The sequence below is a fragment of the Necator americanus genome, chromosome III, assembly GCF_031761385.1.
Source record: "Necator americanus strain Aroian chromosome III, whole genome shotgun sequence".
Classification (NCBI taxonomy): domain Eukaryota; kingdom Metazoa; phylum Nematoda; class Chromadorea; order Rhabditida; family Ancylostomatidae; genus Necator; species Necator americanus.
In genome coordinates, this window is record NC_087373.1 from 18,595,801 (window position 1) to 18,621,935 (window position 26,135).

At 42.5% G+C, this 26,135-nt stretch overlaps 2 protein-coding genes across 3 annotated transcripts; one reads left to right on the forward strand and one right to left on the reverse strand.

Moving 5' to 3' along the window:
* Positions 1 to 1,279: 1,279 nt before the first annotated feature.
* Positions 1,280 to 1,582, forward strand: RB195_010037 (uncharacterized protein; the record flags this gene model as incomplete). The annotated part of the gene is made up of 1 exon (XM_064190852.1): positions 1,280 to 1,582. One exon carries the CDS (start codon positions 1,280 to 1,282, stop codon positions 1,580 to 1,582), a length of 303 nt encoding a protein of 100 aa, XP_064048435.1.
* An 8,622-nt stretch (positions 1,583 to 10,204) lies between these two features.
* Positions 10,205 to 25,931, reverse strand: RB195_010038 (uncharacterized protein; the record flags this gene model as incomplete). 2 transcript variants are annotated; one of them, XM_064190853.1, is made up of 20 exons in its annotated part: positions 10,205 to 10,924; positions 10,985 to 11,063; positions 11,132 to 11,239; positions 12,588 to 12,697; positions 12,759 to 12,875; positions 13,255 to 13,380; positions 13,468 to 13,597; positions 14,212 to 14,333; positions 14,417 to 14,482; positions 14,550 to 14,647; positions 14,852 to 14,965; positions 15,029 to 15,130; positions 17,325 to 17,414; positions 17,683 to 17,848; positions 17,928 to 18,034; positions 18,173 to 18,321; positions 18,386 to 18,487; positions 18,541 to 18,662; positions 18,823 to 19,028; positions 25,895 to 25,931. In XM_064190853.1, 20 exons carry the CDS (start codon positions 25,929 to 25,931, stop codon positions 10,205 to 10,207), a joined length of 2,871 nt encoding a protein of 956 aa, XP_064048436.1. The 2 variants fall into 2 exon arrangements, with proteins under 2 accessions (XP_064048436.1, XP_013298549.2); XM_013443095.2 differs by lacking the exon at positions 25,895 to 25,931 and having other exon boundaries at positions 18,823 to 19,026.
* Between the last annotated feature and the right edge of the window lie 204 nt (positions 25,932 to 26,135).

The window sequence follows — 26,135 nt, forward strand, 5'->3', positions numbered from 1 at the left end:
ATAGAAAGTAGCAGAAAAGTGGCGGACGGAATTCAATGCGAGCTGCAAATGATTCGGTTTGTAATTATTATCAACTCCAAAATATGTTAGGATATATACATATATATTAATCTTACACTTAAACTTATCTACGAGGGCTTCAAATCCCAGCATTTGAATAACGTCCGCACATTTTTTCTTGCGCTGTCTCTCGTTTCCTGCTCAAACCCGCCATGTCCGTCGCGACCGACACGACGGGCCACGACGTCGGTGGGGCGGGAGTGACTGGCGAATACGATAGCCTTGGCGGCGGCGCTGGGGTTGGCGGTTGGCTCCCATTTGGTGTATGGCGGTGTCGGGGTGGGAAACGCCACTTCGACTGTTGTGTCAAAATGACGCGCACATCCTCGGAGAGCTTAGGTCCGCTCCGAAGAGCTATTCGGAGCATTTTTTTTGTGCTTCTTGGCAGTCTACCGTCTTTTTTGCGCAATAGAAATTGGATACGATTACTTAGCGCTAGCAAAATCTCTTTCACTTGTTTTATCGTTCGTTTTGCAACAAGGATGTAAGACGAGGAGCTCAGTTTTCAGGGATTGAATTTCTGCTGCTTTTTTCTTGCAATTGTGCCTAGTTGCTGTTCTTTGTAGTTGTAGCGTGTGGAAGAGAATAAAATCCGGCTACGAAGAACTTTGGTCATGCACAATCATACGAAAAAAAAGAGAGACATCCAATTCCTACAAAACTAAATTTTTTGAGCTGCTCTAAGAGCAAAACAAAAAAAAAACAAGCGGGAAAGGTAGGGGAAGAGGACTTCGAGGAGAACATCAATTCCTATTACTGTATACAACTAAGAAAAGAAAGTAAATCCTCCAAAAAAGAGTTCCGCGAAGGTTGTCGTGGTTACTGGAGACCGGAAAGTGGTCGCCTTTATGAGGAGCGCAACGAGTCTCAACACACTTTATGATTAAGGTAAAATCGGTTAAAATCTTGGGATGAAGTGGTCGAATGTTGCAAAGAAGTCAGTTTAGAGTCATCTTCAACAAATAAGCTCCAACCTCGTCCACCCCGGAAGGATGCGGCGAACCAACGGCGAGTCGCTCGCTCTCCGACACGGGACTGGAACAAACAAATCGCTCATGCATCTTGTTGCTACACACATAACAAGCAAGAGTTTCCTGATTCAGGAAAGCCGCGTCCGCAAAGGCGATGTTGCACGGGGCACTCACGCTGCCGAAACGGGAAACAATCGCCGTACACGCAATATGCGCACACTTTCACAGGAGTGAATGTCGAATGTTGAATGAATAATGGCAAACCCAGTGCAAGTCACTCTGAGATGAGAGAAGCATTGTCATTCATACTGGTTCCCCAGAAAAGTGATAGGAGAGCAGTTATTGGAGTTCCTGTCCCGGTCAACCTCGCTGATGACGTCGCTTCCTCAACACCGACAAGCTATAAAGAAAGTCGAAACTTTCTAGGTGGACTAGAAGTTGTACGCAGGAGATACCATGCTTTCAAGGTCATTTTTGGTGACTTTAAGGCGAAGACTGGCTTCGGGGGAATCACTGAGGATCCTACTATCAGAATCCACATCGTGCAGTAGAACGAGAAGGTGAAGAGTATTTCTGAGCTTGTTATGATCGGTGTTTAAAACCACCCATCAAAACTCACATTTTCGAAACCTTCCCCATCACGGTGGGCGTGGAAGTCACGTGATGGAGAGTACTGTAATGAAATCGAGCATCTCGTCTTCGATATAATATTTGCCTAAGCAGTATTGCTGAGCTGCCGGATTTCTAGGTTGGATTTCCTTCCAAAACACTACCTACAATGTCGATGAAGAATCGTAATGCAGCAGCTCCCGTAAGGATCAAATGCGTACGCTAAGAACCTTCCGCAGGGGCCTCATCACCATTTTGTCAAGGCTTTTCAGGCGCAAGAAGAAAACAAAACAGAAAACAAACAAGGAAACGATTATGGAGACTTGAGACATCTGAAGTGTACATTAGTGAATAGCACACCAACTGACCACAGGTTCGACAAATTGACGTAATCCCCTTTCTCCAAAATATTCAGCAACCTTCTTCAGCGCACAGTGAAACGACTCCAATGTAATAACATAAAAGTGAAAAATGAAAGCACACCAATTTCAAAATGATATCGTTCTTTGCAAATAAAAAACATACCAAAATCAACCAAGCAGAACAAATGCTAACGAAAGGAGAAATTCGACGGGACCATGTGGAAGGACCCGTGCCTTCGGTGGAACGTTAATACCTCATTAGCGATCAGTGAAGCGAAAATCTTCAATATGAATGCTTCAATTATGCGTAATATGACAAAGAAACGAAGGAGGAGAAAACTGGCAGCTTAATAAACATACGAAGCATTGAGGACGTGATGAAGAAGACGAAAAACACCTGCCTCCACCGATGGACGATGTTAGTAGCACTGTATTCCACGTAATACAATAGCATACCGAAGGATCGTCGTTTTGATCGTTTTGATCAGATTTGCTCACGAAATGCTTTAAAGAAAAACATTCTGTTCTTCGCTTCCTCCGATCCAACAGAAACCATCAGGTAACCATCCATGTACATATCAGGATGACCAGTACGTGCAGCGTAGATATGCGATATGCGATGATATGCGTAGATATTTTCCGCAAAGTTCCCCGGATAAACATTCAGGAGTTCAAATCAACTTCGTCAGTGACTTCTTCATAAGATCCACAACAAAGGCTTGCGGCATCTCGGATACCGTAGAATGTCAAACCATCTCAGTATAGTTAAAGCAGCATCCATAGAACCATTCAGCCGTCAAACTTGATGGAATTAGGATTTAAACGGGGTATCAATAGAAGGAAAGCGCTTTTATGCTCTATTTTCTATTTTCATAATTTCTACATTGGTGAGAATCGGACCAATTGGATTGATACGCCAGTGACTTTATCCTTTTTTTTTTTTTTTTAACCACCCCCTTTTCCTTCCAAAAACCCCCAAAAAAAAAAAAACCAGCAAATTTTAAAAATAAAGGAGGGGGGGGGGGCGTTCTTTAAAAAAAAAAACAAAAAAATCCAGATTCGAAACTTTTCCATTTTACGTTATGCCTTTGTTCTCTCGTTCCCAAATAATTCAAGGTATGTCAGTAATGTACATCAACGTTTGTGAGGTGGCATAACAGCACTTTTGGTGTTCATAACTTGCTGGAGCTCTAAAAGTGTGGTCCACGAACAAAATCGGATTTACATTCAAGAGACGCGCTCTTACTATGAAAATACATCTTAGAAATCTGATAGAACGAGAAGATCCAACGAGGAATCTACAGGATCTGACTGTCGTACAAGAAAAGTGGGAGAATCTACAACAGTTTCTCTAGGGAACAAAAAATAGAAAGAGTTGAAAGCGGTCATGAGTGGAGACGCTCTGCACACTTTGAAACAAAAAAGAAAATATTGCTTGAGTATGACGAGAGTTGCATCCAAAAAATCCCAGCGATCGAGCTCAGAACCGCATCATCTGACTGATCAATAAGAGGCTAAAATACTTCTGGAAAATTTTTCCAAACAAGCTCTGTTAAGACTGTGCAGATTGTTCCGAGGAAACGAAACTAACAAGCTACACAAGAGGCAAACAACAGAGATCATGTAGAATCATTCCACATTTCCAGGAATGCATTAAAACGAGGTGAAAAAGCACGCAAAGCCGTGTGCTCATGTCAAGAACGTAGGGAATGAGTGGAACACTGGGCGCATTGTACCTGCTAACCAGGCGAACCCTAGGAAAGGAGCTGTTGTCTAAAACTAGAAAAAAACTTCATTGAACGAGAGAAGTGCTCGTGAGTGTCGACAAATAGTGCGATAGAAAATTTATCAAATTTCTGGAAAAAAGATTCCTGCACCTCGAATATGAATGTGGACATATGCCAAAGTTACACGAATTATAATGTCACATAAGAGTAAAGACCTATCCAGTCGGGAAACAACCGATGTCTCGCGACGCATCAGGGAATGTACAGTGCGGTTGGTACCGTATGACAAGAGTAGAATTTTGTAGGTGTAATAGTGCTTGGTGGTTATGGCAATAAATGCAGACTTGTACAGTAACATTCTACTGAACGCTAAGAGGTTTACAGTAGAGTTCGTCCCTTGCTATTGCGGGACCATGTCATCATGGGACACTTGCTGGAAAAGATCACAAATCCCACAAATCAAAACCTACAGGTTCGTTCCAATTCTCCCAGTCACTCATTGATGTCTTGGCTGCTCTGCTGGCTCCATCTGCTCCAGTATAATGATATTCTTCCGAGAACGACGTTTGAATCACTCACGAATCTTCATGGCCCGTGGACACATGTAATTGGACCTTCACGTCTCGTTAATGCAGCATTCCGAACAAAAAAGGCCATTTTGCTTTTTGATTCTAATACCGAAAGAAAAGCTTCAGGGACCAGTGGCAACACAAACAGTCAGGCAAACACTTGAAAAACAACATCCTCCTCCCCTACCTGCCGTGCTGCTAATGAAAAAAGCAATTCTCGCGAGGAATGTGCTCTCGGACGCTGTCCGCACATCTCGTTCTCTCTCGCACTTAATTTCGAAGGCAATTCGCTGAGCAACCCTCAAACGGCACAATCTCCTATTATCAACGAGATATTCGAAAAATGTAGGATTGAAGGATTTTGGTGGATACCAAAGTGGTGGAAAAGGATAAGTGGGCGATTTTTGAGCACAGAGACTTTAAAAGCACGATTTTCCTTCAACATTTCATTTCGGAAATTTCTTTCTTCGCAGGCTAAAGACATAACGTCCAGATGGATAGGAAAAAGAGGTCTCTTAGACATTTTTCAACGCAATTATTTCAATCCCTAGAAATATTCGAATGATTCCCAAGTAATATTTAAAATATATTAAAAAAAGGCAGAGTAATTCTTTTTTCAGTATTCTGATAACAAAGTTATTGAAACGGTTGCAGCTGGCAGACTCTTCTTCGGAAGTAAAATTCTTCGAAAGCCTATAGAGCGACGTTGTGATGAATGGACCTAATAAAACATTAACAGCAGAAGGGGTTTTGCCTTTCTTTCGTCTGTTTCTTCCCCTTTCCCCCCTTTCTTTTTGGACATAGTAACTACTGGAATCCCTATCGACGATAGTAGATAACACGACTGGTTTGCTCGATAAGAGATCAGCAAGGTTTTCTTTTGGAACGAAATCATAAGATCCAAATGTCTGAAAATGATCTTTGTGGCGGTAATTAAAGGACTGAAGGCCGACAATCCGCGACGAATCCATTTTGTGCTCGTTAGTAGACGGTGAAGAATACTCTTCCTCTTGAGGAGGGGTCCACCTTCGCAGTGTCTTCTCCGAAATGCATGACCAATGCAGTTGTGTCACACGAACGCTGTACTTTACTTATTCGTCGCTCGTTTTCAGTTCGGAAACAATGCTGAAGACAGATGACATCGGCAGCGAGCACAAAAAAACAAAAAAACTGCTGTCATTTTGTAGGGGCTGTTTTTGTCGTGCATGCTTGATACACTCCACGTTGTTTTTGAGCAGAATCTCGGAATGCTGAAGAATTTCTGAGAACGAGCGAGGCGAGGTCTGATTCAGAGTTTGATAGCAACTTTGTCGGATAAGCAGAATCTAAGAAGGACTACGAGAGAGAACACGTGACTGTGACAGAAAGATCGGACTAACAAACAAATCCGTCGTAAGAAGCAAATCCCCTCCCTTTTTATGTTCAAAAACCAGTCGCCTTCCTTCAAATAGCACTCCACTCACTGGAACTTCTGAACAACGCTGCGACGAGTAGGCTTTGCTGGTCTGAGTGGATGCGCACTAATGTCAGCCTTCTAATTACCCGAGCACATTATTCAATTATTCAGCAGCTGCTCGCTACTCCCCCTGTATGAGCGAGCCATTCCACACTAGTTCGAGTTGTTTTTTAATATAATAATAGTGACCGTCTAAGAACGGTTGGAACAAAATATCGAAGGCAGGACAAATGAAGAGAAGAGAGAAAAACAAAGCTAGCATTCAGCAACCACGACACAGGATCGATCGCTGCAGCAAGTAGCCCTCTTCCATGTAAGCGAGTCCAGATCCCCGCCCTTGAAGCAATTACCGCAAAAGAATTGTGACAACTCCCGAAAAAAGAAGAAGACTGAGCGAGAGCTACTCAAAAACTCTCCATCGATTAGATTGGATTAGATTAGTCTGCATTGGCTTGCAAACAACCGTCCACGCCGCCAAAAAGGGTTCTCGAAAACACGTCAAGTGTTGTTGTCGGGCTTCTTGCCGTGTTTTTGTTGTGGAAGGAGCGAAGGCACAAGCAGCACGCGGCTAAGAAAGGCGCAGGCTGAGCACCCCGCCAACAAACGCAGAGGTATGCACCTTCTGCTCTTCACCAACCCGAAGGAAAAGAGGGGAAATATAGTTGTTTCAGAGCAGCTGCTTCTTGGCACTAAATAAAATCATGGAAATTCTGAACGAGAAATAAGAGAGACTAAGATGCATGAGCAGTACGTCCAGCAGTAAGCACGATAACCGATCGAAACTAGCGTAATCCACACATTTCATTCGGATGAGATGTCACTTGAGGTTTCATCCTTCTTATATGTACAGATACAGGTACGACTTCAGAAGTCTCCACTTTCACTACTACTTTTAAGAAGTTAACCTCTTCAACCCAACAAGGAAAGACATAGTGAACCTAGGAACTCTGCTGAGGGTGTTTCAATAGGTACTCTTTAAACAGCAGAACTCCAGGTGCTTCAGGAGGGCGGTGCCCTACGTGGGCATTTGCTATGACTGTGCGAGGTCAACACCCCTGCTATAATGCCACTTCCACTCAGTTCGCTGCAGACCTTGTAGTGGTCGTGGTCTGGATGCGATCGCATGGATATCGTACTGCTTACAAAGCTCCAATGAAGATTTATTTGTATCGAGTCAGCGTAGAACATCACTAAGCACTCATCATCATGCACGTGATTCCACAGAAACAATCAAATAGCAGCCCTGAAAGAGCACAGCTTCCACGGGATGAATAGCGACAACAGAGAAGATCCGTGATCAGTTTCTTCAGGAAGTCGTCGAATAAAGAAGTCGATGCTTTTCGCGTTTCTCGCGAAAAAAAAACCATTAAACAACTCTTGCGTGGAAAGGAATTGTTACCAGCACTCACGCGAACACATCGAAAAACAAGGGTCCATAAGTGATATGAATGAATAAATGCAGAAGTATGTGGTCCGCAGTTCTACATTTAGGCGAAAAACAAATTAAAGGCAGCGTACGTCTCAGGTGACTACAGACTCTCTTGCACTTGGCCATCGTTTAGAAACTAAGTACATCTGGGGAGAAGTTCTCCGATCCTGATGAACCATGGGATAAAAAGATGAAATGCGCGGTGTTGATCACTCCCTATGGGAATGCGCCTTCAATTCAGAGCCAGGTTTACAAACACCCTCGTGAAGACGGGCCAACTTATCAAATCAGCGTTTTTATCCTCCCGGACAAATCTGGTGCCGCGGAGGGATGAAAGACTTTCGTGACACTGGGGCTGTTTCGAACCAACAATCGAAACACGGTTATAACAGAATCCCTTACCGACTGCGCTACATCCGCCCAAACCACAGAATACAAGCCATTTTCCGTTGTATATGGTCTGTATCCAGCCATTTTGTTTGATCTTGCACACCAATTTCACTCAGATAAACTTTCGTCACAGAATTTTTCGCCCTTGCCTTTCGAACAACCACAACCGTTGAACCGTTGAACAGGTACAAGGTAACTATGACCAGAATGAAGCGTGAAGTTGGAGGAAACCCTCCATGAAAAAAAAGCATAAAAAGCTATGATGAGCGTTAATATATAGTGCTACGAGTAAGCTGAAAATAGGAGATATAATGTAGTGTCACTGATAGCTCACTGCAAGAATTAGCAGCACATATGTGCACATACAAGTTGAAAAGATGAGAAGTCCTTAGCGAGTATCCGACGACACAACGTTTTTGACAGTGGCAACAAACGGTCGAGGGTTCCGTCCAAGCGGAACAATTATTTTTGCGAAATGGAAAAAACAACTGAGAACGTCGGAGGACACATTTTAAAACCATTATCACATTGTTTTTTACTATTCACACGCAATCTTACTTGCTGACGGCGAAAGCGAACGGTCAAGATTTCAATCTCTTCTCTCCGGGATCCTTCCATTTTTGCAAAGTGGAGAAACTAATACCGATGCAGAACGCACTCAAGGAGCATTTTCACACTGTTTCTCACCTCCTGCACACATTTTTCTCATTGATGGTGATTACAGACGGTGAATAGTTCGATGCCCGCCGGAATCCTGATTTTTGCAAAACGGAAAACATAACTGAGGAGAACGTTTCACTGGCAGTCTTTCCGAACGTGCGTTCTCACCATTATTTGCCGCGTTCAGCTGCGATTTAGCGGTAATTTTATTGATTAGCATAGGCTCTGGTTGGAAATGAATGCTGGACTGGTCGGTCAGGTGTCAGGTTGAAGTAAACATGAATAACGGAATATAAAACGACGAAAAAGGGCGCAAAAGGTTGCGTTCCGCAGAGGAAGACTTGCGCCGCAAGAAGCCGGATTATCTTTTTCAGAGACCCCCTGGCTTCTTTTGAAGACTAGCCGAGAAGGATGAGAATTTTTGCAGATTCTTCAACTTCTTCTCAACTAACTGTCGAGAGGACGGACCTGGGAAAAAGTGAATATGAATCCTGGCATCCAAACTCCTTCTCGATAAACCGAATTGGTTCTTGTAAAGCACGAGTTGATTTTAGGACTTTGTTCGAAGTCATACAGATTTTGACGCGCAGCTGAAGATCTGAAATTTCGCTCTTTTCCTCGTTCCAAGATTATGGTGGCGCAGTCAAAAACGTTGGTGCCATATTTTGATGGAGCATCAAGGAAAACCCTTCACTGCAATGTTTGATCTCTGTAGGTGCTCTGATTCTCTCGAAAGTTGGCTGAAAATAATCCGAAAATTTGAGGAAAAATCTAATGTTTCTCAACTGTGTTTAAAAAAAATTAGAAGAGTTAGAAACACCTAGCTTTAAACAAATATAAACAAAGTTCGTCCCTAGAAAAGCACAAAACTGCACCGCAAAAAATTTACCTTGACTGCACTACTTTGCATTAATTTTATCCCTATTTCCGGTTCTAGAAGTCTTTTTTTTTCGCTTACTAACATAATCGAAATTGTTTTTGAGTGATAGCAAGGAAAATTTTTTATTGTTGGATAAAAAATGTACCGTTTAAACTCTTCAACGCTAGTTTCACTATAAAATAAAAAATCATAAATACAAAGAAAATTTCTGCCACTTGCATGAAGCAGACGCAATTATATCAAATGAAAAATTGGTGTGGAATGCCCCGTTCAACCAACGATTCGAGCTTTATGACATAAAATTGTATAATAATTTATTGTTTCGTGTGAACAGATCTACAAAATACAGAATGATACAGGCATGCACGGCCGCAAACGAAAATGCAAAAGTTTTGCGGATCTGTCAGTTATTCAGTACCAGAAAATACTCCACCACTGTAGTTCAATCCAAGCACGGCCGAATGAAAGGAGAAGCACTCGTGTACGAATTTCTCTTGGAAAATACTAGTCAGACGAGTGTCGTTGTCGCTTTCACAATGTAAGACTACAATACTGCCGAAAACATTTCCTCCAGTATTCTGCATAACAAACAAGGAAACAACTTCTTGCTTTGTTGATAGCACAGAAGCTTATGAACAGAAGCGTTTTGCAACCCTACGAGCTTAGCACGCACAAAAACTGACTTTTTCTTTTCAATCGAGAACTTCGCTTTCATCTCCTGCTCTTTCAAAACATAGAATAATGTATTTGAGAATAGACCTAAAGGCATAACTTACGGTCAGACCTTCACTGTAAAAAGCGAGGCAAACCAACATTTGCGAGAGGAGTCTGTTTGATGAGAAAAAAAGCTTCCTGAAGAAGGAAGGCCGTCAAGGCAGACTGTCCATACCACTTTTTACGGAAGTTGAACACAAAGAAGGCTCTCAGCAATATCTAAAGGATTCTTGAAAACGAAGTTTCATTCTGTCCTTTCACGCAAATGTCACCGTGGTTTTTAATGCAGTCTACACCGACTGGTAGTTGAACAATCAGCATGAAAGGGTGAATAGAGAGCTTTATTTATTACAGCATAGCATACATAATAAGATTATCTACAGTTCCTCTTCGTACTCTTCATCTTCTTCTTCGTTATGAGCACCATCCTTTGAGGATTCGCTGGCGGCAGGTGTTTGAGATTTTGTCGTAATGCTCTTCGCTGCATCGTCTCTCGCTGCTTCCGATACTGCTGCTAATATACTAAGAGGATCCATGTCCTTCTCCACAAACATCTTCTCCTGACCGAATTGTTTCTCTGACGACGATAATGGCACGGGCTCTTCAGTATGGTCCTGTTCCTTGGGGGGTTCCGGCGTGTTGCTCGTACTGTTAGAAGTCGAGTTTACTTTATTTCTCGGCGTTGGCACCGTCGGAAGTGGAAGTGTTTTGATGAGTCGATGCGGTGGCACTGGACGCGGAGCCGGAATCAACCTATGAGGCGGTAATGGACGCGAACTGGGCGGCGGCCGTGGTTGAGGTTGAGATGTTTGTTGACCAGCAGTTTGTGCTAACATGGGACGAGGAACAGGAACGGAAGTAGAAGCAGGAGAAGGATGAGACGTTGGTGGTGGCGTTGGTGGGATAGTGGCGGTGGGCATTGGCGCCTCCACTTTCCGAAGAATAGATGGAAAGCGTGCACGAATCGACGATTGTGAAAGAGCATGTTCAGAATTAGTGGGTGCCACCTCCGCATCAGATCCCGAAGAAGAGGCGGGGATATTCCTTATTGACGTGGTTGGTATAATGATTGGACCCGTTCTACCCCCAAGGGTTACCTGCAAAGCAACAACTTATAATCAGATGCTCATTAAATTGTTTCGATACTCGCTACTTACAACTTCTCTGTGATTTGCATTCGAAACTCCTGCCGAGTTACCGGTGTCTCGAACACTTGCAAAGGCGGGACGTTCAGAACTGAAATTAGTGTCTCTGAAACGCAATAGCGGCAGCAGTAAGAGATTTTTGAAGCAAATATTGCGTACATTCGAGAGAGAGGGATGATGGGGGGATCAGGTGGAGGAGGGAAAGCAGAGTGGCGCCTTTGCCCGTCTATTTCACGACCGCGATGACCAGTAACCGGTTGGCGTAGCCTAAAAACCATAATTCCAACAAACTCAACGAAAGAAGCCCTTTGGAAACAAATATAAAAAACCGACATAAATCGTGAAAAGCGACAGAAATAAATTTTCATTGATTGATTCATTTTCATTGATTCCCTTGATTCCCTTTTAGAGATGGTTCTGTATAAAATGTAAGCAAACCGAGCAAAAAGACTTTTCTCGGCCTCTCGCATATATTGGGTTGAAGAATAATTCATGGACTTTCACTCAAACTAAAAGCATATTAGCGGACCTGACAATGTTGGGATCTCACCACTGATAGGTAGTTGGGGTACAGCCATGAACACGGACGCGATTACGCGCAATTCTGATTAGTAATCCAGGAAAGGTGTGTGGAACGCTCACATTGGTGAACTACACCCTTACCCCTATCTATTCGTGAAGAAATTCCAGCACAATCAATTTCGTGACAGATCGTTTGACAGAGAATTTCTTGCTGTATAAGGTTTTCTTTCTGATTTCTTTTATATTTTAATGATTGTTGTTTTCTTAGACCATTAAACTTTAGTGACAATTGGACAAAAAGGAACATATTTGATACCATCCATGTATTGCATTTAATCAAGAACATAAAGTATGCTTAGTGGTGTGTACGGAGAAGTAAATTTTGAAAAAAAATGCCGCCTATCGTTTATCTTCGGTGCCCAGAAGTAGGGATTTAATGGTCCGATTAAAAATTGAAAAACCGATGGATCAATTGTTGCGAGTTGAGGGAAATCTTTTTTCTTCCAACTTCTTTTTTTTTCTAGTTTATTTTCCTCATTCGTTCCCGAGATCTCACACTCGCTGTGTAATAGTTTTTGAATGCTCTTCGCTAGTATTCTTCTTGTTTTTTTTTAATGTTCTTCTGGGTTCTCCGTTCTTCCCTGAGTTTTTCATTGCTCAATCTATGCTCTCCACACCGTATTGTACAAACCCTATTACACTCTCCACCCTCGATTAGATGCAAAAGAAGAAAACAGGTAAGAAAATGCTTCACTTTGTTCACTTGACACTCCATTTTAGTTTCTGAACAAACAAAAACCAATAAGAAAGGAACTATTTCTCGACCCAAGTTAAATAATCTGTTCCGAAACTTTACGATGTGAATAGAATAGTAAGATAGTGAAGGTTTTTTTTTGCACTTTTAAGGAGTTCCAGAGTAAATGCTAGGAACAAAATCTCCACTTCTTACGAAACTGCTTGGAGAGGAAAACTGCAAATAGGAGCTTTTTGTAGCATTTAAAAAACTGTTTTGTGCCAGGCTAAGTGTGATGACAAATTCCAAGCAAATCAGATACTCTGAAACTCTAAATGTAGAAATGAGCATGGTACGTACCCAGGATACATCTGCCTTCGATAAGACGAAATCGGCGGACGCGTGAAAACCGTACCAGGCGTTTTTTCGTTATTGGGAGGTGGCGTGCGCCGATCTTCTACCAACACCTCCTGAATTATCACAGTAATTTAGAGAATGCTCCGTATTATTAGGACGGAAAAGGTAACCAACGTGTCCAGCCTCGCCAATACTTGCAAATGATGTAGACGATGAGATGACGGACCGGTTTGCATCACTGGGGTGAGAGGTTGTGGAAATAAGAGAGTACTGCGCTGTTGGTCTACTCTCCTAGAAATAATGTTACCATAATAGTCTTACATATTGCAAATGATGTTGACAACTAAAAAACTACAACTTGACACAAAGTGTCAGCCATTTCGGAACGCTCACAGTGAAGGAAGAATGTAAAAACGCAGAAGCAAGCCTGTGTATCATGTTAACAAAAACAGTAAGGTGTCGTTCATCAAGAAAAATTAAAATGTACGTGAAAATTTCATTAAAGTTTACCGAACAGAGGATTGTATGGAATGACTACGTACACGAAAATGCACGTCTGAACAAAGTTCAGCAATACACCCCCGTTGGTTTGAATTTTACTGTCTGTAATCTAGCCAACCCTTAAAAACACCATAGAGTGAGGAGTGTCTGAATAAAAGAGAACCCTAACCTTAGTAAAAACGCGATGAGGTGGCTGAGACCTCCGCTGAGGAATTTGTACGATTTGGCGATAGTCACTCGCAGACGGAACACGTGCAGACGTTTGTCCAGCATGTGCAACAAGCAGGGATGACGACTGCAACCGGTTTACGTTTTTCAACCAAGTTAACTGAGTTAGTGGAAAAGACTACAGGGTAAATCCATGTGAAAACAAAGAAGATACCTGGTGAAGGGGGGCACCATCTATGACAGTGGGTCGACGTATCTGTACAGGAGCGCGCACAACAGAGTTAGCCACGCGACGAGGAAGGGATTGCTTTGGTGGAAACTGAGCGCGCTCAAATGGACGAATTCTGAAATGTTCTTGCAACATAATCATGCTGATGTGTCGGACCAGAAAGTGCAGCCAGTTGAATTAGAGGCGCTGGTAGCGCTACTGAACAAAGTTGGCGACGCAAGCTTCTACGCTCCCACATGCATCCTTTTGCCAAAACTTCTTTCGGTATGGAAACATATATATGCGTAACTTCTTGAATAGTAGCGATGGTGATTTTTACCCTATTCAACGTAAGCAGTAGTCAGAAAAGTGACCGAGGGCTTTATCCAATACTTCAAAAAGCATTTTCTTCCAAAGTTTGCACAAGTGGTGTCTAGGGATTCCACATACATATGCGCGAGACTGAGCAGTAGTCAGAAAAAAGCAGTAGTCTCGCGTATATGTATGTGCAATCTTAAAAGTTTTTTAAGGTTATAATGCCGGCACCCTGATCAAAAAAAAAAAGAACAAACTGTTCACCAATCCAAACACTTCTAAAGGATATATAAAGCTTTCTTTAAAACAGCAACAGCTTTAGTTCCACGGCAGGAACATACAGGAGAGCTCTAGGAGAAATGTGAATGCCATCGATCGAGTCGGCAAATATTTTTTTACGAATAATATAGCTAATGTGGTCAGGATAAAACCAACCTTGCGCAAGTACATGCTTCATCTTCCCTATTCCTACGAAGTTCTGCACGCCTAAGAGCTTCAATCACAGCAGGAGAATGTCCTTGCTTGAGAGCTTCAGCGACAGTCAGTTCCGCAGGAACCTGTTAGCAGCATTAGAAGCAAGACTATCAAAAACTTGCATCATTCGAAAAGACATTCGAAGTCTCGATAGAATTTAACTCACCTCAGCTTTAAACCTCTTAGCAAGGAGTTCTACCTCCTCTTTAGTGTGAACATCGACGGAAAGACGCTGAAAACCATGTGATAAGGGTAACAGATATTGAGAGGTTAGAACTCAAAAAAAAAAAGAACCGGACCTTTGCAACTCGTCTTTCTGACAACGATCCCAATAGAAAGGGGGCTGAGTTAGAGTTTGGTGGCAACCCAAACAAAGGTTTTGATGGATCATTGAAGCCTAAAGGTTCACAGTGTTCGCAAACATGTACAGGAAGACAATAGAACCTGCGGTCGGAATCACAGGTATTTATTACGGTTGGGTGTGCGTTCTTTCACTGTCTGACAAACACTTCCTCTTCCCGTTTTTCAACCTCAGCCGAAAACGCATTGTGCTTAACTCGTTGAAGATGGTACCGACCAAATATATTTGAGAACAACAAACTTTTTAGTTTTGGCGCAGGAGGCATAGACAGCACACCAGGGGCAATGTTAACAGCAGGAGAGATGAGAGTCTTCACATCTTTTGGAAGAATCCGATTACCGAAACTCAACTCTTCTAAACATATCAATTTAACAAAATGTTTTGAATGAAAATGCCAAGCAAACAATAAGAACCAACTCATATGTTTACAGCACAGAGGCGGAGTGTGGATATCCGTACACATTAGATGACATATGCTGCAGGGGACAAACAAGAGCTGACGTTCGTCCAACATTTGATCTAAACAAGAAAAGCAAAGGAAATGCATTGTAGAAAGAAACGAATCTCCTTATTGATGTAGCAAAGAAAAATGGAAAGGAGAAAGCTAACAGTCACAAAATTTTGATCTTTTTTTTTGAACAGACTATAAGAAAATAAAGTTTTATGAAGTAAGAGGAGACATTAATAGATTAACAAATATATGTTAAAGTTTCCTCTTGCTTCAAACACCGTTATATGTAGTACTATATATTTATATTTGTTTATAATTACTAGCAATTGTAGTAGTATTAATAATACCACTATTATTATGAGAGGATATACATGCTGTCCGTTCAATAAGTTGGGAAAGAAAGAGCCTTAAACTGTCCTAGCATTACAGAGAGGCAGGATAGACTCTTCTGACCCAATCACGGCAATATTCATCTGAAGCTATGAGCAATTAAACACACGGAACATGTTCCAAGCTTAAAATATGCTTTAAAATAAATATGTCCCATCCTTCTAGAAAGAAAAAAAAACACCAACAACGTAACACAACTCCGAAATGTTCCGTATTTCATCTAAAATCTAACGGTAACGCTCAACATATCATTCTGCGCATGACTGCCCATATGACTGATAAAATACAAATGCCCACAGAAAAGTAACTACTGGGAATCATTTATTCCATAACTAAATTTTTTAATGGAACTTCAGATTACCTCTGACTTAGAGTTGTTCCTTATGCAGTTTCTGCCGGGTACAGATCCCACAAAATATTATTAATTCGAAAACAGTTATGATTCTGCATGTGTAAAAAGTAAACAAAAACGCACTAAAAAACACGTGTAATGCCGATTAGTCGCTCTACTTGAATTCTGCTGGCCTCCAAGTCGCGAATTTACGTCAACAAGACGAGAAAACGCACAACAATCCAGGCACTGATGCGATAGATTCGTCCCCCAAAATGGCATTGCCACTTTCTCTACAGGAATTTTTCAATGCCTTGTGGCTCATATGTGTCGCATTAGGCGTTAAAAGGGTTGAAGCAATCTGACGGAATTTCAAGGTTGAAACGGCGGTTGAAAGCAAGGAAGTAAGCGGAAGTATTTTCAGTGAAGACCTGTCCTCAGGTACAGTGCGGGACACGTTTTGCAAAGATCACGCAAGAGCGGGAAGAATTCTGCTCAACCTATACACCGAAAACCGTTTCTTCATTCAGAGAACCCTTCGTATTGTTAGGACGCTCCTAGGATTTCAATTTGTAGAATGGATTCCTACATGATGTGATTAATGTAATTATCCATAAAATTCTTCATAATTTTAATAACACAAAAAAATCTTACCTGCAAATGGTTAAAACAACAACAAAAGCAGAACTTACCAAAGAAAAAAAAAGACTGCTACGACTATGTAATCCTACTCATACATTGTTGCAAAAAAAGAGTAACTATCAAAACAAGAAACATGGCTCTAAATAATAGCTTTTCAGGGCTTTCGTGATTTCGCAAAAACAAAAACGCGAGTCTTTTTAGAATCAAACTACACGACTCTAACATTTTCCTTAAAGGCATCACCCCACGAATCTGAGGTGGTGCAGATTTCAGGTGGAGTATTCGCATACGGGATGGGAGACTATGGAGAGGGGGGTGTGATGCCGTCCATTTCCTCCTAATTGCCGTAAAAAACGGCCCAGAAGATGCGGCGTCGCACAAGGCTGGCGCGCTCCAGTCGAACTCCTTGTAGAAAATAGCGCGCCGGAACGCTCGAAGCCGTATCTTCCGGGCCGTTTTTTATGGCAATTAGGAAGAAATGGACGAAGTCACTCCCCTCTCCATAGTCTCCCATCCCGTATACGAATACTCCACCTGAAATCAGTACCACTTCAGATTCGTGGAGTGATGCCTTTAATATGCGCAAAACATGTTCAGAGACCCATAACTCATTAGATATGTTTCAATAGAAACCACTGTTGACAAATCACGTGTTACATAAATTACAATCTCCATTGTAATACCGAGCCGTTTTACGTAAATATCCAAAAATAAAAAAACCTTGAAGAAGAAGAGCAGAAGTCGTAAACAAACTAAAATGAGTGTATTGGCATATAGTTGCAAATGCAGGCGCTAACTATAAGGTGTACCTTTCTTTTTGGTGTCCATATCGTAATTACTTCCCTTACATTATTAAGGCTAACTTTTCGAAAACCAACCCAACATAGAAATCAACTAACGTGAAATACAATAAGTGGAGAGTGGCACCGCCAATGATGAACAAGACTGCAGCTTTTCGTTACTGGCGCCCGTCTTGGGGGATGTGATTTCTGGAAAAATTAAAATATGTAGTCGGGTTGAAGCGACATAAAGCACGGACAGTTGCGTAAGCGGTGCGGAGGAGAGTGGTTGGAATCAAGGTGGGACCGTGGCGAACTGCAGAGGCGGTATCGAAGATCCTTACATGATCCCAAACGCTTCGAGTGCAGTCGCTTACGCAACTGTTCGTGCTTCACGTCGTTTCGACCAACTATACATTTACACCTGCAACGACTAAAGCAACCATCAATGAATTCGAAACGCATCAGCAGTAGCAACCTTTGGATGCTGTGACCTCCAAGTAGCTGGAAAAGCCTGTCTTGCCATTTACAACACATTCCACCATCGCTCCAACAACTGAGCTCAAGTCATCACTATCTGTGGCATCAATTCTCGACTGCTTTCCAAAACTGCAGAGTTTCGTCAATTTCTGGACCCATTCTCCCTGTAACTGAGCAGTCTTTTTTGCTACAGTAAAAGAGTTACTGTGGATTTCCTTAACATGTGAAAGAAAAACTACGAACACTTGCGAATTTCTTGGTAGATTTAATCCTTTTTGAAATTATACCATAGTCGTCAATTGAAGAACAGGCAGCAGTTATGGCGGACTGAGATCCTCCAAGGGTAGTTACTGAAACGAATTCTATGAAAAATTACGGAGTGTGGACTAACAAGCGCGCTCAAAGGTGCAACGTTGCAATATTAAACAAGAAAACACTTTACATCTTTAAAACAACGGCGTACAATGAAATAAATTTCGAAGAATTACACTTTCTGTTCTTGCTAAGGAGATCATTTGCCTGGCGCCGAGCCCTTTCAGTCACCATTTCTGCGTGAAGCTTCAAGGAATCAATCCGTTTTTCCAATAAAGCTTTTCGAATACGTACGATGTCTTTGTCAGTGTAAACACCAGCGTTTCTAAAACAGAACACATAGCATTGCTGAGATTGCCAGAATTGTTGTCGAGTTAGAAAAAAAAAACCTTAAAGATGCAATAGCATCGTCGTCCGGAGCATCATCAAATACGGAACGAATCAATGGGGACTCCCAGCGATGACTTGGCATGAGCCAAGGAAATTCATCACTAAGCAGAGAGAAATCATAATAAGACAGAAAACTTGGAAAAGAAGTTGCCACCATATAACACCATCTTGATTTAACACTGGAGTATATTTGGGTTTGACTTGGCCGGAATCCTGCGCTAAGCGACGCTCCTCACAACCGAATCTATTCCGAATGGATTCATGGAAGCGCTTGTGCTGCAAACGACTAATTATTTTGCAAAAGGAAAAAGTTACAAAAGAAAAAGAAACAAGGAAGATTCGTGGGAAAGGTTGTGATGTAAATTATTATCTGCTTCGTTGAACAGCAACAAGTCACATAAAAAAGTCGAAGAAATACAAGTGAGCTGCAACTAACCAGTTCACATACTCCACCGTTTTCTTTCAGATCAGACTTCTTACGAACAGCTTTACACTTGATCAAAGTCCTGCTGCCAATATAGCCGCACTCCTCGTAAATGTCGTGGTCATAGTCCTGTTCAACCAAGCAGTGATTCGTACCAAAAGCTAGTACATATCGACTCGGAGGTTCGGAAGTGTCCCAGTCAATCACTTCTCCCATGGCTTAAAAGAAAACAAGCAAAGAAATGGTTCACAGCATCCGGCCCAGGCCACGTCTCAAAGCAAGAAGAACACAGGAACATTCTGAGCATTTATGTTGTTGGAAACGTGCTTTAATCTACAATGTCGACCTTGGAGTTCAACACGAAACGATGACAATGAAAGCAAGCATAGAAGCAATGCAATGGCCAGCACTGCAGTTAACTTCAGCGACGGTCGAATGAACAAGTCCGGAAGAGGAACGTACCACACTGCGAAAACTAAGATTTGAGAAAGAAAGGGAGCAGAAAAACTCCGTTGAAGCATAGTTCGTCACACCTGCGCCCAGAACGCGGCGCTATCGAGAGGCACAGGAAACCAACACTACACGTAAAATACTTTGTTGCCCGTGCATTGACACGCACTACAAAGACTCCCGACATCACCCATCCTTATTGCTGAGAAGTGGGGGCTGGTTTTGTTCCGCTAATGATGCGCAGACAGAGCGCTTAGCAAGCGAAGCTTTACTGAGGTTTGTCAACGTCTTGTGTGTGATTTGAGAAAGAAATGCTTAAGTCGGTGCACGATGTGTAGAAAGTCCCAATGATTCCCTCGGGTTGACGTGCCTGGGATCCTGAAGGTTGCTGAGACGACCTGCGCATGTCATCATGTAGAGTCAGTTCACTGTGTTCGCCATATACCCACCCGTTGTTCATTTTTGGACCAGCAGTAGCGGCCGAACTACTGAATCAGAGAGATCCCTTCTGAATAAGTTTAGAATCTTTTGGGATTCTAGCATTAAAATATTAAACTATGTTTCTAGTATTACCATCTGGAACTTGAGTCTTAACCTTTTTACGACCGCGCGAAAGTGAGAGAGGATCACAGGGCCATCTATATTGGAAATATTAAGGTGAGTCATAAATGGCTTCCGTTTTGTTTTTCATTCATTTATTGTGATTGTGACGTACTGAGCTTCTCTGAGACTCTCTCTCTTTTTCTCTCTCTCTCTGTCGAAGTCTGAAGAGAGATTCCTTCGCCCTTCCCTCTCTTGACACATTTCCAACGGAAATTGAGAAAACGGTAGGTTATCACTCTTCACCACAAGGTTTATATTTAACATTTCCCGTTTAGAGTAGAAACTGAGGTGACTCTATCAAATATATCAAAGAAAGCCCTTTTTTTTGAAGATTTAAAAAAAAGTAGTTCCTAGATCCTACAAAAAATTAGTTGGACAAGTAAAACTGGTTCCGAAATCATTTATCTAGGCATGCTATAATTTGTTTAACTCTTGCCTGATTTTAAGAAGCGATCTTATTTCATAGTGAATCTCTCGCTCTAGAAGACGATAGTACTTTGATTTTTTAAAAGGCATCACTCCACGAATCTGAGGTGGTACGGATTTCAGGTGGAGTACTCTTATAAGAAATAGTAAATTATGGAGAGGAGGGTGATTCCGTCCATTTCTTCCTAATTGCCGTAAAAAACGGCCCGGAAGATACGGCTTCAGGCATTTTCTACAGGGAGCTCGACTGGAGCGCGCCAGCCTTGTGCGGGGCCGCATCTTCCGGGCCGTTTTTTACGGCATTTAGGAAGAAATGGACGGAATCACCCTTCTCTCTACAATCTACGATCCCGTAAACGAATACTCCACCTGAAATCTGCACCACCTCAGATTCGTGGGGTGATGCCTTTAAATTTCATTGATTATTTTAGAATGTCATATGGACAGCATTTTCGACACCTCTTGCATTTCCATTCGAAGGCAGCATAACACGAAATTCATGATGCGGGGGATCTCTCCAGGAGCAGACCGGGACGATCACGATATGAGTGTGAACACGCTAAATTCCTTCTAATCATCCTGAAAAATAAAGTGGGAACGGCCTTATTAACCTTCCAACGAGGCACGCAAAAGCGTTGACTTTTGCATAGTTAGGTCAAAACGACATGAATCACGAGTGTAGTTGCGGTGCATCTGCGTACGCGCTCGAAACGGCGCGATGGAGGCAGCAGTTGGGACCGGGGTGGGACCGTCGCAGCTGTAGCGATGGATGGTGCCAGCAAGGGTTTCACTACGCTCCCAGCCGTCCACCGAAGCGCCGCGCATGCAATTCATGTGCACCATGACGTTTTGACCCTACTATACATGTGCTGAGTCCGGCGGATTCTTCAGCAGCACATTCATTGCTTTTACTTGAATATACTGTTGACGGAACCTCAGTGATTTCCGCCAATTAGCTCGCAGGGACGGAGCGCGCGTACGAGGATGGCACGTTCTTACGTTCCCGTTCAAACTTCTAATCTACCCAAACTCTATTTTTTTCTTAAGAGATTCCAATATCGTCAATTTCGTGGTATTTAATCGAGGTCCCAAAACCATCGAGGATACTCATGGTATTTGGGCTGTAATGGAGAGCATCGAATGATCCGTGAAGGACTGAAAAGCAAAAAGTGGAGAGGAAAACATGAAGAGAAACAATGTGAGGTAGCGGAAATAGCGGAAGATGAACGTAAACACATCGCAAACTGTTTTATTACTTTTATTGTTATATCCATCAATAACTGATTCATGATTGGTTAGATGATTCATTCTAATCGAACCAAACTTTCGTGTTCAAGAACGTTCATGCAGGACAAGAACTGTTTTTAAGTCACAAATGACTTCGCCATTTGTCACTAAAGTACGGTGTCACTTTCCCATTTGAGAAAGGGATAGCTTATTAACCGACAGGTCATCACTGGAAGTGAATAGCTGAGTCGGTCGAGAGCCTAGAACCTAAGCATTGGTTAGAGAATCCATGTCATGTAGGGTAAAGAGAAGAATAGGTGGTAGAACCTCGAAATATCCAATTTCTTGAGATTTCTTCCCAATTTCCAATTTCTTGAGTAAAACAACAGCCTTCATAAAGGCTACATTACTTAATCCAGAAGGTCTCCTCAGGGTTATAACCTTGCGAAGATAGAGTCAATGTGTGAATAAAAGTTTGTTGCATGTGAAAACATTTCAGTTTTTCCTTTAGAAATACTACGCGATATGAGTTAGCTATTCACTTCTGGTAAGCTTGTTTGGAAGGTTCAATAAAGTTGAAGCAGTAGCAGTTCCAGCTCTGTCTTCCTTTTTTCTTTATATGTCATACGTTTAAGGCTAACGCTTAGATCTTAGGGTCCCTACTGTACCAGCTATCTACTTCCAATAATGATCTATCGATTGAGGAACTATCACCTCCTGAAATGCTTTTCTGCTCTTCAAATTTGAAAGCCATTTGTATAAGGCTACTGATCGTAGTCCCGTGTATGCAGGAGGAATGCTTGAAAATACCGCCCGACGTCTGCCTTCGCGGTTCAAAGTTAGGGGTTTTGATCTTGAACACGGACCACATACCGGTCGGTTATTTGGAATGGATTGAGAGAAGATGGACTTTTTTTCGGGTAAAATGTCGTCAGAGGGCATCCTAACGCACCCAAATCGAACTGTGACCATATAAAGGGAATCGTGATGGGAACTTCGACTGCCAGTGCTGCATCTGCACTCGGAGCGCGGAGGTCACGGAGCACAATTGAATAGCTGAGTCAGTCGGGGCCCTAAGACCTAAGAAACAGTCTTAGAGGATCCACGACATGTAGGTTGGAGCTACTAAGTAAAAAGGAAGGCAGAGCTGGAACTACTACTATTTTAACTTTACCAATTCTTCTAAACAAGGGAAAATGTAGTTGTGGGGGCCACTCAGTGGCGCCCTTACTACTGGACGTTCTGTCTTACTTTTTCCTCTTAGCAACTTTAGCTTACACGTCATAGATCCTCCAAGACGCTGCTTAGGTCTTAGGGCTCCGACTGATTTAGTTATTTTCTTCCAGAAACAAGGGCGCCACTGAGGGGCCATCCCCAACTACGTTTTACTCCGAGCAAGTTTGCGAGAAATAAACAACTAAGTCAAATCATGTGTTACTTCCAAAGAAAAAAAGAACCGAAAATGAATCAAATAACAGTCCATGAGCACTAAGCACGCGTGCAATAACCTTATCCACACATTTTCGATTTGTATTCGCAAGTTGGTGGCCCTAAAAAGGGCCGTTAGGTTAGTCTTCATGAAGGCTGTGCACATTCGCTCACTTGGCGGATTTAACTGGACTTCTACAATTGGGCCAAAGTACCTCCTACCACAACAATCCCCGATCAGCGAGCCATTCGCCGAATTCCTCCTTCGACTTCGATGGAAGCCCCGGCCAAGTGGCAATCAGTAATCTGAGTGACTCGCGAAGAGTCAGGAAGTTGACGGCAACCATTATGCAAATGGAACGATGTAACGCCGAGAACGATTAACGTGTTCTATGGATGTCTTTGCCCCTGCTGTGCTCCGTGATCTCTTTCGCGCTCCGGGTGCAGTACTGGCAGTCGATGTTCCCGTCACGATTCCCTTTATACGGTCACAGTTCTATTTGGGTGCGTTAGAATAGCCCCCGACGACATCTTACCCGGAAAAAGTTTGTCTTCTCTCAATCCATTCCAAATAGCCGACCGGTATGTGGTCCGTGTTCAAGATCAAAACCTCTAACTTTGAACCGCGAAGGCAGACGTCGAGCGGTATTTTCAAGCATTCCTCCTTCTGCATATACAGGACTACGATCGGTAGCCTTGTCGATTCAATACAGGAAAAAGGAAAACGCTCTTTTTTAAGATCTAAATATATAAATAATGAAATCAAGAAGTCACAATACTACTATCGTGAAGAGCTAGGCAGAGGAAATTTCTGTCGGGTGTTATACATAGGGCGTCCTGCAAATACTTTTTTTAATTTCTACCTTCATTTCTAGCTTTGGAAAAAGACCTCTCGTGACATGCTCCTGAACCTAATACTTCCGGGTTGTTCCAAGAATCCCGAATCGTTCCGAAAACTTCTAAAACAGTTGGTGCAGTTGCGTAAAGCAGTTGAGCTCAAAGCGGTGCGGTGAAGCGCAGCGGTTGTGATCGAGGGCGACCCTTGCCAGCACCCGTCATCGCTACAGGTTCGGATTGTCCCAATTCGATCCTATCTGCTACGCTTCATCGTACCCCTTCGAGCGCAGCTGCTTGCGAAACTGCACCGAGCTTCAGGTCTTTTTGACCCCACCATATCTGACGAGCGCCTGTTGTCAGGATTTACTCTAAATGTTTCTCAGCATTCCTTCTGCCAAAATTAAGTTCCAAGAACTAGGTCTAGTGTTTCCAAAAGAAAAAAAAACGGGCAGAAGCTATTCCTTCTAACTTCTATCGTTTGAGGTGTAAAACTCTGTGATTGAGTGAAGAAGATAAAAGTACGAAAAAAAAGAATAAATAAGAAAGAAGAGTCACCTCAAATGGATTCAACTTTGAGTGAAAAGGGAAATAAAACATAGGTAATGTGCAACTGTCTCTTGCCAACTGTTCTAACCTATATGCGTGCGTAGGTGAGAGAAGTCAGTTGGAAAAACAATCTTATCTCGGAATTCGCAGCAGCACTAGGCTTAAAGGCATCACCCCACGAATCTGAGGTAGTACGGATTTTAGGTGGAGTATTCGTATACAGCATAGTAAATTATGGAGGGAGGTGATTCCGTCCATTTCTTCCTAATTGCCGTAAAAAACGGCCCGGAAGAAACGGCTTCGAGCGTTCCGGCGCGCTATTTTCTACAACGAGTTCGATTGGAGCGCGCCACACACACAAGATCTCGCTCGTATTAATACAGTACTAGAAATACATCAATTGGGGAGTGGAGTGAAGTATGAACTTTTGTTGCTTTTTCTGTTTTTTTTTTCATAATCCAACATTTTTCGATTAGAATTTGTCAGAAAAAAAACCTACTCGCATGTATAGCATTATCACTCTGGTTTCAGCTCTTGAATCAGCAGGTTTTCTTTAGAAAATTTTTAAGCTACCTCATTCATAAAGGAAGAAGTGGGAGAAATAAACTATCAGTGGAAAAAAAAGACGAGGAGAAGAATTTGACCATTTATTTGGAGTGGCCAGCTGCCTGAAATTCCATTGCTTCTGATCATTCAGGTCTAATATTCCATGCACTTTGCACATTCTGGGCAGTAAGGTTCTTGATGTTAAGAATTATCATTTCTTGGTTTTGCAGTGAGAGTACCTAACCTGGACATCTGCTACCATTGAGTCATTGCTACAGTCGATGTTGCGAAGAATACTGACATTTCTACAAAAAACCTACACAGAAAGAATCCTACCCGAAGTCACACACACGTTCATTCGTGAGCAGAGAAGTGTACGTCGATGCAACGGGTCACCAGGACTGGACGCAGTGCGGAGGACGGTGTGCAATCTGTTTGGCTTTCTTAATTCTTGACTTTCTCAACTATACCTTAAAGATTTGGTATCGGCTGAATCCACGACTCCCTACCACTCAAAAATGGCAATAGAATGATGATTCTGCCAGCGGACGGGAGAAAGAGTGAAAGCGCTGTCTTTGTTTTTCTGATTGTCCGTTCGCACACCACAGCTTGTCATGCCTGCTCTCATAGACGTGAGTGTTAATGGTTGCCCCGCAGGGGTATTCGGTGCTACAAGACCGTTTCCCACGAAATTTTTCTGGATAACTAGGGAGAATTGGGTGTGATCGCGCTCCTAATCGTGAACAACCCTGCACGTTCTGGAGAGATACCAACACCCTTAATTTCGCGGCAGGTCACCCTTGAGCAGTATTTGCTAAAATTGGTCACGGAGATGCTTTTTCTCCGCTACAACATGGGTGAATACGCCCCTAGTGCCAATTTGTAGGACTTGAACCATTTCACGTCCCGGTACCACGTAATATGCCAGTTTTTTTTCCCAAGCAAATCTGATGGAGTTCTGATATTTTGTGAATAAATTTGGTTGAAGCAGGTTTCTTCCCTTACTTTATGTTTCACTTACACAACCATGGAACAAAAAACAATTTATTGAAACTCATAAACAGAAAATCTAGGAACGGGAAGATAACGACAAGGTACGCAGTAACATACGGGATTGTAATAGGTTCCGCCAGCGCCCACGTATCTAATCGAAATCACTTACTGGCCGGCAGTTGCGCACTAACAATATAACCAAAACAGAGAGAAGAGCAACAATCGGGGGACGCTCAACGCCCGCCGCGCCTAAGCACCCAAGCGCGCCT